Raw genomic sequence first — 12215 nt, forward strand, 5'->3', positions numbered from 1 at the left:
GGAGGAGGGAGGCTCTGCTTGGGCTTCTCCGGTGGTTGAGCAAGGGGGCCGGGGGGGGTTGCGGTGGGAGTGGACCCCCTCCCCATGCCCCTATACCATGTAGCTAGTGAGGTTCAGCAGGTACGAGGTCATGTCTATGATGTGGTCCAGGATGCCGTCCTTCTCCTGGTCGCTAGGCATGCCCCGCTCGCCCTTCTCACACTGGGCGCCCGAGTAGCCGCTCTTACAAAGGCAGCTGTGGGGCTCAACACACACGCCTCCGTTACGGCAGGCCGGCTCGCATTTAGCTGTGAGAGAGAGAGAGAGAGAGAGAGAGAGAGAGAGAGATATATTGACTATCTTGACAAGCGATAACAAAACATTCATAAACACTTTATGTGGGTCCACTATGGATCCAAACTAGTCTATTTGATAAATATCAACATTACTCAAGATATACAGTAGAATTGTTCACATTATTGTGTCACTCTTGTCATACAGTAGGTCTCAGCTACTCTGCAGAGGGTTATTATGTAATGTTCTACTAATATTCTAGGTTATGGTTGAACACTTCAGACAGCACTTTTCTCTGACTCACCCACTCTGCAGAAGGGTCCCTCCCAGCCGGTGCTGCAGCAACACTTCCCGGTGGGGGTGCAGTGTCCGTTCTTACACTGCCGTGAGCAGGCCGTTCCCAGCAGCTCCGGGGCCTCCACCTGTCTCTGACACTCCTTAGGGACCGCGGGCCTGCAGGGGCCACACAGGGAGGGCAACGGTCACACACTCTAAATGCTCATGCACACTGTTCTGAGGCATTACGTACGGATATGTGGCCTTTCTTTCACACACCATATTCTCTCACACATACACACACACACACACACACACACACACACACACACACACACACACACACACACACACACACACACACACACACACACACACACACACACACACACACACACACACACACACACACACACACACACACACACACACACACACACACACACACAATAGAGACAGCAGCAGTGGTGCCATAGCAGCAGAACACTTAACTATGCACAACAGGGAAGAGGAAACGACTCCACCAGAATGTGCCTTTATATAACATTGATGTGATGGAAAGGAGTCATGGAGGGAGAATGAATGTTTGAGTACGGAGAGAGTCTGTGTGTGACAGGGTTCTTTCTGGAATATTGTTAATGAGTTTTTGAGTATAATAATTCATTTGGAGCATCAGAGGTTGGGAGGCTGGGAGAATGGTGGACTGACTGAATGACTGGACCAGGGTTTTATTTCCACTGAGGATATGAGGCTCTCTGTTTTCCATACCACTACCACTGTGTGTGTGTGTGTGTGTGTGTGTGTGTGTGTGTGTGTGTGTGTGTGTCTAGGCCACCGGGAACAGGCCACCGAGAACAGCCATTTGCTGCTGCAATTCAGCATGACAGGAGACTCATAAACACCCCCCACACACACACACACACACACACACACACACACACACACACACACACACACACACACACACACAGATGTAGCACACACCCGCAAACATATCCAACCACACTGCCAACAGGCAGCATACTAAACAGACATATTGTGATCATCTCATAACAAGACAAACATTGAACACACGCACTGGCCCAAAGGAGGCTTACAGTATGATCATTTCATATCACGCTCCGGCCTGGGCTCAAAAACCTGGAAATAATATAGCAGTGTTCTACGTGAAGGAATTCAAATGTGAATTGCCTGTTAGCTTGTGTGTGTTCCTGTGTGTGTGGATGGGGCTAAACAGCATTGACTAATGAGGCAAGACAAGCCTCAGCCAGGCAGTGTATTGACATATCCATCAGGCGCACACACACACACACACACACACACACACACACACATACACACACACACACACACACACACACACACACACACACACACACAGTGGTAGTGGTATGGAAAACAGAGAGCCTGGTGGGAGTGCTGTGGAGTGGTCAGTGCATGCGTGTAGAGTCTGTTATGATGATAATGATGCGAGTGTGTGTGTGTGTGCCTGCTGGACTATCTGCCTGCTGGACTCTCTGCCTGCTGGACTCTCTGGGTGCTGTAGAGACCTAATGCTGTAGATAAATAACGCTGAGAGATATCAAATCAAATTTATTTATATAGCCCTCCCTACATCAGCTGATATCTCAAAGTTCTGTACAGAAACCCAGCCTAAAACCCCAAACAGCAAGCAATGCAGGTGTAGAAGCACGATAATGCTGTAGAGACATCTAATGCTATAGCGAGATAATCCTGGACAGAATATAATGCTGTAGAGAGATAATGCTGTAGAGAGATAAAGCTGGAGAGAGCTCTAATGCTGTAGAGAGATAAAGCGGGGGAGAGCTCTAATGCTGTAGAGAGATAATGCTGGGGAGAGCTCTAATGCTATAGAGAGATCATGCTGGGGAGAGCTCTAATGCTATAGAGAGATAATGCTGGGGAGACCTCTAATGCTGTAGAGAGATAATGCTATAGAGAAATAATGCTATAGAGATCTAATGACCAATGAACAGACAGGAGCCACAACTGAATGTGATATTGGGGTCTGGTTGTGAATGAACTGACTTACTGACTGTGGTTGGTTAGTGCTCAAAGGAGGGGCTCCTGGCCTGTGTTGTGTGTGTGAGTGAGTTAAGGGGTCCTGGTCAGGGCTCTGGGGGTATGTGAGTGGGGTGTCAAGACACCGTGGCTGGGAGAGTGTTGTTCTGACAGCCACATTGACTGATGGCAGTCCCGGGGCAGTACCAGAGCCTAGAGGGGGTCTCTAGGGGGTGGAGGGGTGGGGGGTGGGGGGGCGATTCCCATGCTCCGCTCCCCTCAGAACCCACCCAACCCTGTGCCTTTTCTCATCCACACTCTGGGCCTTTGTTGTGACAGGCTGCACGTAGTTAAAACAGAGAGAAGGAGGGACAGAAAGAGAGAGGGTGGGAGAGTGATGGAGTTGGGAGAAAGAGACCAGGGTGAGAGAGAGAGAAAAGGGGGACAGCTAGTCCCTGGAGGATTGGGGTACAACACTGTTAATAGTGTCAGGCGGGCAGGGGTCAGCCACGGCTATTGCCCCTCATCAGTTTGTATTAGTACCATGGGTGGCCATGGTCCCGGGTGAAAACAACACCTGCCTGAGCGCCACTTGACAAAGGCAGCTGGGTCAACAGGCACTGTGGGAATGTATAAACTCGGCGAGGACACTTGCATAAAACACAGACTGATGAAGACTGATAAATTAAAGGAGGGCCGCTTATTAGTTTGAGTGTCCACGGGGCTGGGCCAGGCTGGTCCCAGTGATTTATATATACACTAGATGACTAATAGGGGGCGCTGTTTTGAAGCCCCCTGAGCCTCCATCTTGGCACTCCCTCACATTGTAATTTTTTGGGGGGGAGCTTTAGACATTGATTTATTAATGTCTACATTCCACATTCATTCTATTACAGACACCTTAATGCATAATCTTAAATTATATTATGTGAGCTAAACATACAAATTATAAATTAAAAAATATATAAAAACATTTTCTTTAAAGTATATATATATTTTTATTACTAATGTTACTGTCCCCGCTACAACAAAAAAATACTTCAATACATGTCATTTTGACCTTAAAACATTTAATTGAAATACTGTAGAATTCCATGAATTCCTATGGAGGACTGCTCCTACTGGGGGGAGTGCCAATATGGCCGACCGGTGGCTTCAAAAACCTCTCAATGGCCAATACATATCATCAGCCATCTAGGGTTTGTATACATTATTGGCTGGTTCCCAACACTCTTAGAAAAAAGGGTTCCAAAGGGGTTCTTCGGCTGTCCCCATAGGAGACACCCTTTTTGGTTACATGTAGAACCTTTTTAGAACCATTTAGAACCCTCTGTGTTCTATCTGGAACCATACAGCGTTCTTCAAACGGTTCTCAAATGTGGACAGCCGAAGAACCCTTTTAGGTTCTAGATAGCTTATTTTTTTCAAATTGTAGTCCTAGTGGCTGGAGGGAGGCGGGGTGGTGGTGGGGTGGAGGGATGTATGGAGCTCTGCTTGGCTCAGCTGCCTCCCTTCCCACCTCCCCCTTTGTTCCAGAACAGAAGACATCCGCCAGGGACCATATGCTGAGCCTGATCCCTGATCAGCTCCCTCTTACTCACAACACAGCCCTCTTTATAATATCTCACCGCCTCAAAAGTCACCCCAGATCAAATCATACAGCTGATTGATATAGGTGATGCTATTAGTGAGGGATACTCTAACGACTATCAGATTTATTTCACTTAAAGCTTTGATAGTGATGGGTGGCTGGTAGCCTGGGAGTTGGTGGGGAGGGTTTTGGGAAGGAATGTGTTGGGGCTACGTGCTGGGGCTTGCTTGATTGGCATGAGGTGTATGTGAGAAAAAAGCCCTGGAGTGGTGTACATTGTGCCTCCCAACAATGGCTAAATCAAACGGCCCAGTGTGAGTCCTTTGGCTGTTTTGTCATCGGGCTCCATTGTTTGGGGGCTTCTTTGTGGTTTCATCCCTTGTTTTAATTGTGTCAGAAATGTACTGTGTATTGTTGGAGCCAGGGCCATTCAGTGGAGCTGTGGAGCAACTTTGTCAAGGGCAGGACCACAGTAGTGCAGCAGCAAGATTTAGGAGGGACATCTGAATAAAAGAGCTGGCTTTTTTTAGCCAGCATATTGGGAGCTGGGAGCTACCGTACCATACACACTGAATACGCACGCACGCACGCACACACACCTCCCTGCTCCTTCTCCCCAGTGCTTCCTGTAATTTGTGACTTCCATAGTGACTTCATAAAGGAGAGCCCTATTCTATGTCCACTGGGTCTTCTCAACCTCTTTACTCAACACAATTCAACCAGAGGACTGCACCTGACTCAACTAAACCCTAAATTGTGTGAAAAGTATATTATGACACAGGAGAACCATTTCCTCCCTCTTTGGATAAAAGCCTGTTTAGATGGAAAGACAACTCTTTTTTATTACCGTTATCAGCAGGAGTTCTTACTGTTTCAACTGTCTCTCCCCCCATTCAGGTTCCAGATGGAATCGTGAGGACGGGACAGAATTTGGTTTTGAATAAAACGTGGCTCTGTTCCTTCCATTCTTATACGCGATAAACAACCTGGCAGTTACATACTGTACAGCTTTACAATGTGGCCAGTGACATCCTCCCCCACATAACCAACCCACCCAATACCCGGAGGCGGTGTTTGTTTGTGTCTCTCCTCTCTCAAGGAATAAAGCCCTCCTCCCCCTCTGCTTCTAAATGGATGTTAGCACCAGAAATAAATAAAAGTCTCTCTCTCTCTCTCCCATGGGGACCTCTGACTGCGTGTGGCAGGGCAATTGAGATAAGACATATTCAATGAAGCATTGCATGTCTCAATCAGACATTATACTGATCTAATTATAGAAAGAGGGGAAAAGGAAAAATTAAAAACAGAGCTGAAACCCGTTGAAGCCTTGGGGAAGACGGCATATCGTGTGTCTGTGTGTGTGAGTGTGATGCATATGGACTAGGTTTGAATCCCGGGCAAGGGATTTTTAAACAGCTCTGTCTCCTTCCACAGTAGAGCAAGTAAACAATGCCACATGATCCTACTCTGCCTCTGTGTTGTATATTTAGAAATGAAATCTCACTCAGTACAGAATTTCCACGACAGTGTCCACATGGGACAGTGACAACGTATAATGATGTTACTGAGACGCATGGTGGCCTATTTATTATTGGACGGTACCCGACTGACAAACAAATACCTACAAATGAAGTCAGCGCACTGTGTTTACCCCAAAACATTGCAGGGGGGTTTAGGTGATTTTCCTCTTTCACTCCCCTCCCCAGTCTCCTACCTCCTAAAGCCCCCTCCTCTTCCCCAAACATACATGTAATGAAAACACCATGTGGGTGGATGGTGGATGTTGTGGGACCCCCGGACCACCACAGGCTCGCCTCTCAGAAATACAAGTCTTCTGTAAAGGAGGAGGGTGAGGGGGCGCCAGGTACCCCAGAAGGGGTAGAGGGGGACGGGTGGCCCATCAGACGTGATAAAGCAGCAAGGTCAGAAACGTTAGCTGCCTCCATCCCTCCCCCTCCTCCCTGTAACGAGGTACTAATAGTGAAGTGAGTGTGTGTGTGTGTGTGTGTGTGTGTGTGTGTGTGTGTGTGTGTGTGTGTGTGTGTGTGTGTGTGTGTGTGTGTGTGTGTGTGTGTGTGTGTGTGTGTGTGTGTGTGTGTGTGTGTGTGTGTGTGCGCGCGTAGAAGTCGGACTCCCAGCACCACACAGGCCACTATACAGACTAAACAAGCCCAAAATATGGGTGGAAAGAATTGTTGTTTGGAAAAAATGTGTCCAGCCAAAAAACATAAATAAAATGTTGAGCGGGGCAGCAAGGGCCCCGTAGAAACATCTGTGGCATAATTAATTGTGACTTGGTTGGTACTGTCATCACCTTCGCAATAATTAGCCAGGGATCTGTTTCTATTGTCCCACACAGGCAAGCACACATACACACAAGCACACACACGCAAGCACACACACACGCAAGCACACACACACACACACACACACACACACACACACACACACTCCAATAAAGTGAAATGGACTTAAGGAAACATTATTCTGTCGCCTTCCTGGACTTAACTCCCACTGTAAGCCCAGTGTTTTTAGATGCTCCACATGCCTCCCTGCCAACTTCACTTAAGCTGAAGGACCTAAACCTACATGAGGATCTCTAGTTCTCCATTCCGTCGTGCTGAAAAGGGGGACTGGATGATTTCTGGGTGGCTGAGGGTGGAAAGACACAGCTTGAGGAGCGATTGGTTTGAATTAGAAAGTGAGAGGATCTGGTTGTGTTCAATGTAATTTCTCATGATTCAGACTATATATCAGTGACATTCATGTCTCAGATGTTGGCTGCGGTGGAGGGGGACCTCATACACCCCGTATACATACCTCCTGGTGTGCTGGGTTTTTCACATGTACTAGGGTTGACGCAAACATCATTTGTTAAAGATTCATGATTATCAAAAATATTGAATAGAGTAAAACACATGGTAAAATGTTTAGCAAGCATACAACAATGATTAACAGGCAACCATCTCCTCTCGTAAGATTTATCACCAGAAACTCCAGCACATTATCAGCTGTGTGCGACCTGGATTGTTGGGACGCAGCGGGGCACATTGTTGGGACACAGCATCCCTTCCTTAAAACCCAAACACCAGGTATTCCAGTCACATGTAACAAATCTCTCCCTACGACTATGAGGAAAACATTACCACTCGTCGACAGGTGCCCTCCGTTCTCTCCAGGAGTGTATAAGCAGCCCTGTCAAACGCTACGAAAATACCCAGCGAGCCACGTGTGCTCTCTCTCCTCGCTCTCTCTCTCTCCTCGCTCTCTCTCCTCCCTCTCCTCACTATTCTCTCTCTCTTTCGTCTCTCCTATCTTCCCTCACTCTCTAACAGGGCCCGTTGGTAGTGCTGATGTTAGAAACTGTATGCTTACTCTCCAATTACCACTCTGAGATTTGTGTTGGCCGGGGAACCGGCCGGATAAGAGCCCTGGTGTGTGTGTGTGTGTGTGATGTATTGAAGAGGTGTAGAAAACAAGGGATGGAGGGAGGTGTGACGCTCCCTCTCTCTGTGAAGTTGTGATGCTGCACTGCCACTATATCTGCTATGTGTAGGTATATGGGCAGGCCACATGCACACACGCACACAAAGAAAGTTGTGTTCTTTACCTTTTAGGGTCCACTAGCTTGTAGAGCTTCCCACTGTGTGACTGAGCCATGCTTTTACTGGTGGCCAGGATGTACACTTCACCTGGGGGTGAGGAGAACAGGGGTTACATGGGAAATGTAGTCCAGGCATCAGCCCTATCTAGAGAGAGCAAATAAGAGAAGAGACGAAGCGAGAGAGAGAGAGAGAGAGAGAGAGAGAAGAAGGACAACCAGTTAACAAGCCCTGTTGCCACAAGAAAAGAGCATCCTGTGAAGACCAGCATTGTAAATACAACCCATATGCTTATTTATTTTCCCTTTTGTACTTTATCTATTTGAACATAATTTGATATTTGTAACGTCTTTATTCTTTTGGAACTTTTGTGAGTGTAATATTAACTGTTAATTTGTATCGTTTATTTCACTTTTGTTTATTATCTAGTTCACTTGCTTTGGCAATGTTAACATACAGTTGAAGTCGGAAGTTTACATACACCTTAGCCAAATACATTTAAATCAGTTTTCATAATTCCTGACATTTAATCCTAGTAAAAATTCCCTGTCTTAGGTCAGTTAGGATCACCACTTTATTTTAAGAATGTGAAATGTCAGAATAATAGTAGAGAGAACTATATATTTGTCACGAGTCCGACCGAGGGTGGTTTCCCTTCCCGGTCGGGTGGCGCTCGGCGGTCGTCGTCACCGGCCTATTAGCTGCCACTGATTGTCTTTCCTCCCCCTCCTTGTATGTTTATTGGTAGCACCTGTTTGTGATGATTAGTTTGTCTTTATTAGACAGCCGGCCCGCCTGGTTGTTGTGCGGGATTATTCATTGTAACCTTCGGCTCTGTAGTAGAGGAACGTGTTAGTTCCTGGTCGTGCATTTTTCAGTAGTCATTTTTCATTCCCTGTGTTTTGGGGCTGTTATTATTGTGAGCACCCTGTGGTGTGTTGGTGCAATTAAAGAGCACAGCATTGCGCTCTCTGTCTCCTGCGTTTGACTCCACACTCACAACACCCGGAGTATTACAATATTTCAGCTTTTATTTCTTTCATCACATTCCCAGTGGGTCAGAAGTTTACGTACACTCAATTCGTATTTGGTAGCATTGCCTTTAAATTGTTTAACTTGGGTCAAACGTTTCGGGTAGCCTTCTACAAGCTTCCCATAATAGGTTGGGTGAATTTTGGCCCATTCCTCCTGACAGAGCTGGTGTAACTGAGTCAGGTTTGTAGGCCTCCTTGCTCGCACACGCTTTTTCATTTCTTCCCACAAATTGTCTATAGGATTGAGGTCAGGGCTTTCTGATGGCCACTCCAATACCTTGACTTTGTTGTCCTTAAGCCATTATGTCACAACTTTAGAAGTATGCTTGGGGTCATTGTCCATTTGGAAGACCCATTTGCGACCAAGCTTTAACTTCCTGACTGATGTCTTGAGATGTTGCTTCAATATATCCCCATAATTTTCATCCCTCATGATGCCATCTATTTTGTGAAGTGCACCAGTCCCTCCTGCAGCAAAGCACCCCCACAACATGATGCTACTACCCCCGTGCTTCACAGTTTGGATGGTGTTCTTCGGCTTACAAGCCTCCCCCTTTTTCCTCCAAACATAACAATAGTCATTGTGGCCAAACAGTTCTATTTTTGTTTCATCAGACCAGAGGACATTTCTCCAAAAAGTACGATCTTTGTTCCCATGTGCAGTTGCAAACCGCAGTCTGGCTTTTTTATGCCGGTTTTGGAGCAGTGGCTTCTTCCTTTCTGAGCGGCCTTTACGGTTATGTCGATATAGGACTTGTTTTACTGTGGATATAGATACTTTTGTACCTGTTTCCTACAGCATCTTAACAAGGTCCTTTGGTGTTGTTCTGGGATTGACTTGCAATTTTCACACCAAAGTACGTTCATCTCTAGGAGACAGAACGCGTCTCCTTCCTGAGCAGTATGATGGCTACGTGGTCCCATGGTGTTTATACTTGCGTACTATTGTTTGTATAGATGAACGTGGTACATTCAGCCATTTAGAAATTGCTCCCAAGGATGAACCAGAATTGTGGAGGTCTACAAGGTCTTGGCTGATTTCTTTTGATTTTCCCATGATGGCAAGCAAAGAGGCACTGAGTTTGAAGGTAGGCCTTGAAATATATCCACAGGTACACCTACAATTGACTCAAATTATGTCAATTAGCCTATCAGAAGCTTCTAAAGCCATGACATCATTTTCTGGAATTTTCCGAGCTGTTTATAGGCACAGTCAACTTAGTGTATGTAAACTTCTGACCCACTGGAATTGTGATACAGTGAATTATAAGTGAAATAATCCGTCTATAAACAATTGTTGGAAAAATTACTTGTGTCATGCACAAAGTAGATGTCCTAACCGACTTTCCAAAACTATAGTTTGTTAACAAGAAATTTGTGGAGTGGTTGAAAAACAAGTTTTAATGACTCCAACATAAGTGTATGCAAACTTCCAAATTCAACTGTATGTTTCCCATGCCAATAGACCCCTTAAAATTATATTGAAATTGAGAGAGAAACAGAGAGAAAATAAGAGAAGAGGCCCTGCTCAGGGTCCCTGCAGCGCTGCACTTGCCATGGGACTTGGGATAGAGTGAGTATCACGGGACAACTGAATACTCCTGACTGGAACCAGGCGAGTCATTTAATGAGGAGCAAAGCCCACAACACGGCTCCATAAGAGGACAAATTGTAAACATGTGTCAATGGGGCCCTGTTGTGGGAAGCCAGGCCAGCTCAGCACAGCCCTCCACCATTCTCCTACCCCCGCCCCATTTACAAATCATGAACAAAAGCAAAAATCTTCAACTAACACCACGCCAAGATACTGGCAAGTCCCATGGTTAACCCTGTGTGCCCGTTGTATGCCAATATGGATAATTAGTTCTCTGCAAAACATGAGCTCACAGTGAGTCCTTTTGTCAAACGGGGATACAATGAATTGGGTTCAGTGGGTTTGTTGATGTAGCGAACCTGACCTCACCTAAGATGGTATGACTGGTAGGCTGGTAAACAATAACACAGACCAGAAACATTCATCACCAGGTGGCCAACTACATGCCATATCAGTAGGCTCTTTGAGGCCTGGTGCTATCGTATGGAAATGACCATATAATCCTTCAGGAAGCAGGGAGACTTTAATATCCTCTTGCTGGAACGTGCCATGGAGGAAAGGTGACACGGAGGGAAGGGATAGAGGTATTAGTTCCCCTCACACAGCGTGTGTGACCTCTGTTGGTTTTCTGGTCCAATATCATGAATATCACTCGAATAACGGCTTGAATTTGAGACTCCGCGGACGTTTTTCCCCTCACTTCCTAATCTCGGAAACTCAATTGGAGCAGTCTTGTTTCTAAACCCAACCGAGTGGAAACATGTTGAACATTGACATCGCACTCCAGGGATGTACTATGTAAATACATGTACCATTGTTCCATATACAATGCCCCAATGATTCTGAACTAGAGTTTTCCACAGTTTTGACATCTGTCATTGGGTGTAAACATGGATTTCAGGATGGCTTGACACTCTGCAATCTATCTTCTGCATCCAGACCCTTTGTTGACAAAAGCTGTCACTCATAACATCAGCTCAGATGTAGAGACACCCAGAAACACACAGAAATTGACATATAATAATGTGGCTATACATGTAGGGGCCAGCCTTTAGACTAGAGAGAGTTGGGGCTGGATCCCAAATGGCACCCTATTCCCTATTTAGTGCGCTACTTTCATAGTGCTCTGGTCAAAAAGTACTGCACTATATTGGGAATAGGGTGCCATTTGGGAAACAGCTTTTGTGCTGGTTCTACTGACCTAGTTGGTCCTCTCCGAAGCCCAGGATATGTCCCACCAGAGCGGAGCCACAGGAGCTGCTGGTCCCCAGACACAGAGCTTTCTCCTGCCACTGGTCCCTCGCTGCCGCTGAGCCCTTCTGGAGGATCCGCAGGTTCCTGAAACGCACACATACACGCACACACAAAAGCACAGCGCAACATCAGCACACTGTTACAGTAATACTAGCATTAAGCACAGGTCAGGGGTCAGCAAAAACGGCACATTGTTTCCTTCTAGGTCACAGCACAACAGTCTTGTGTTTCAGTGCCTTAGTGTGCATGAAGTCTTTTGGTTTCCAAATAAACATGATGCCAAAATCCTCCTCGCCCTTTCACAACAACGTGCCCTTCAAAAACTGAAATGAGACTAAGTAGCTGCGAGTCATTTTTCCAAACACATTGCCATGATGTTTCAATAGCGTACTTCCTTCAGCGTCTTTATTTCCTTTGTTTATTCAAGAGGCGAGGTTTGACTTCAGCGAGAGAGGAAGATTAATTATCAACCAATGAGACGTGTGAACAACACGAGGCCGTAGCCAAACGGACCAACCAACCGGCGCAGGAAATCACGTCTCCATTTACAGTGAATGAGCCTGAGCAGT

The 12215-nt window shown here is 46.2% G+C and overlaps 1 protein-coding gene across 16 annotated transcripts in view; it reads right to left on the bottom strand.

Annotated features, from left to right (window-relative positions):
* LOC112236624 (hedgehog interacting protein) overlaps window positions 1–12215 on the bottom strand; it is a 49823-nt gene that overhangs the window by 2919 nt on the left and 34689 nt on the right. For all 16 annotated transcript variants that reach the window (XM_042329659.1, XM_042329655.1, XM_042329649.1 and 13 more), the window contains exons 10-13: window positions 11594–11730; window positions 7773–7854; window positions 578–726; window positions 1–287 (exon numbers count right to left, since the gene is read on the bottom strand). The exon at window positions 1–287 is cut by the window's left edge. In XM_042329659.1, coding sequence (XP_042185593.1) covers window positions 91–287; window positions 578–726; window positions 7773–7854; window positions 11594–11730 — 565 coding nt within the window. In that variant the 3' untranslated portion in view covers window positions 1–90. The remainder of the gene's footprint in view (window positions 288–577; window positions 727–7772; window positions 7855–11593; window positions 11731–12215) is intronic.

This window comes from Oncorhynchus tshawytscha, linkage group LG11 (genome assembly GCF_018296145.1).
Source record: "Oncorhynchus tshawytscha isolate Ot180627B linkage group LG11, Otsh_v2.0, whole genome shotgun sequence".
Taxonomy (NCBI): Eukaryota; Metazoa; Chordata; class Actinopteri; order Salmoniformes; family Salmonidae; genus Oncorhynchus; species Oncorhynchus tshawytscha.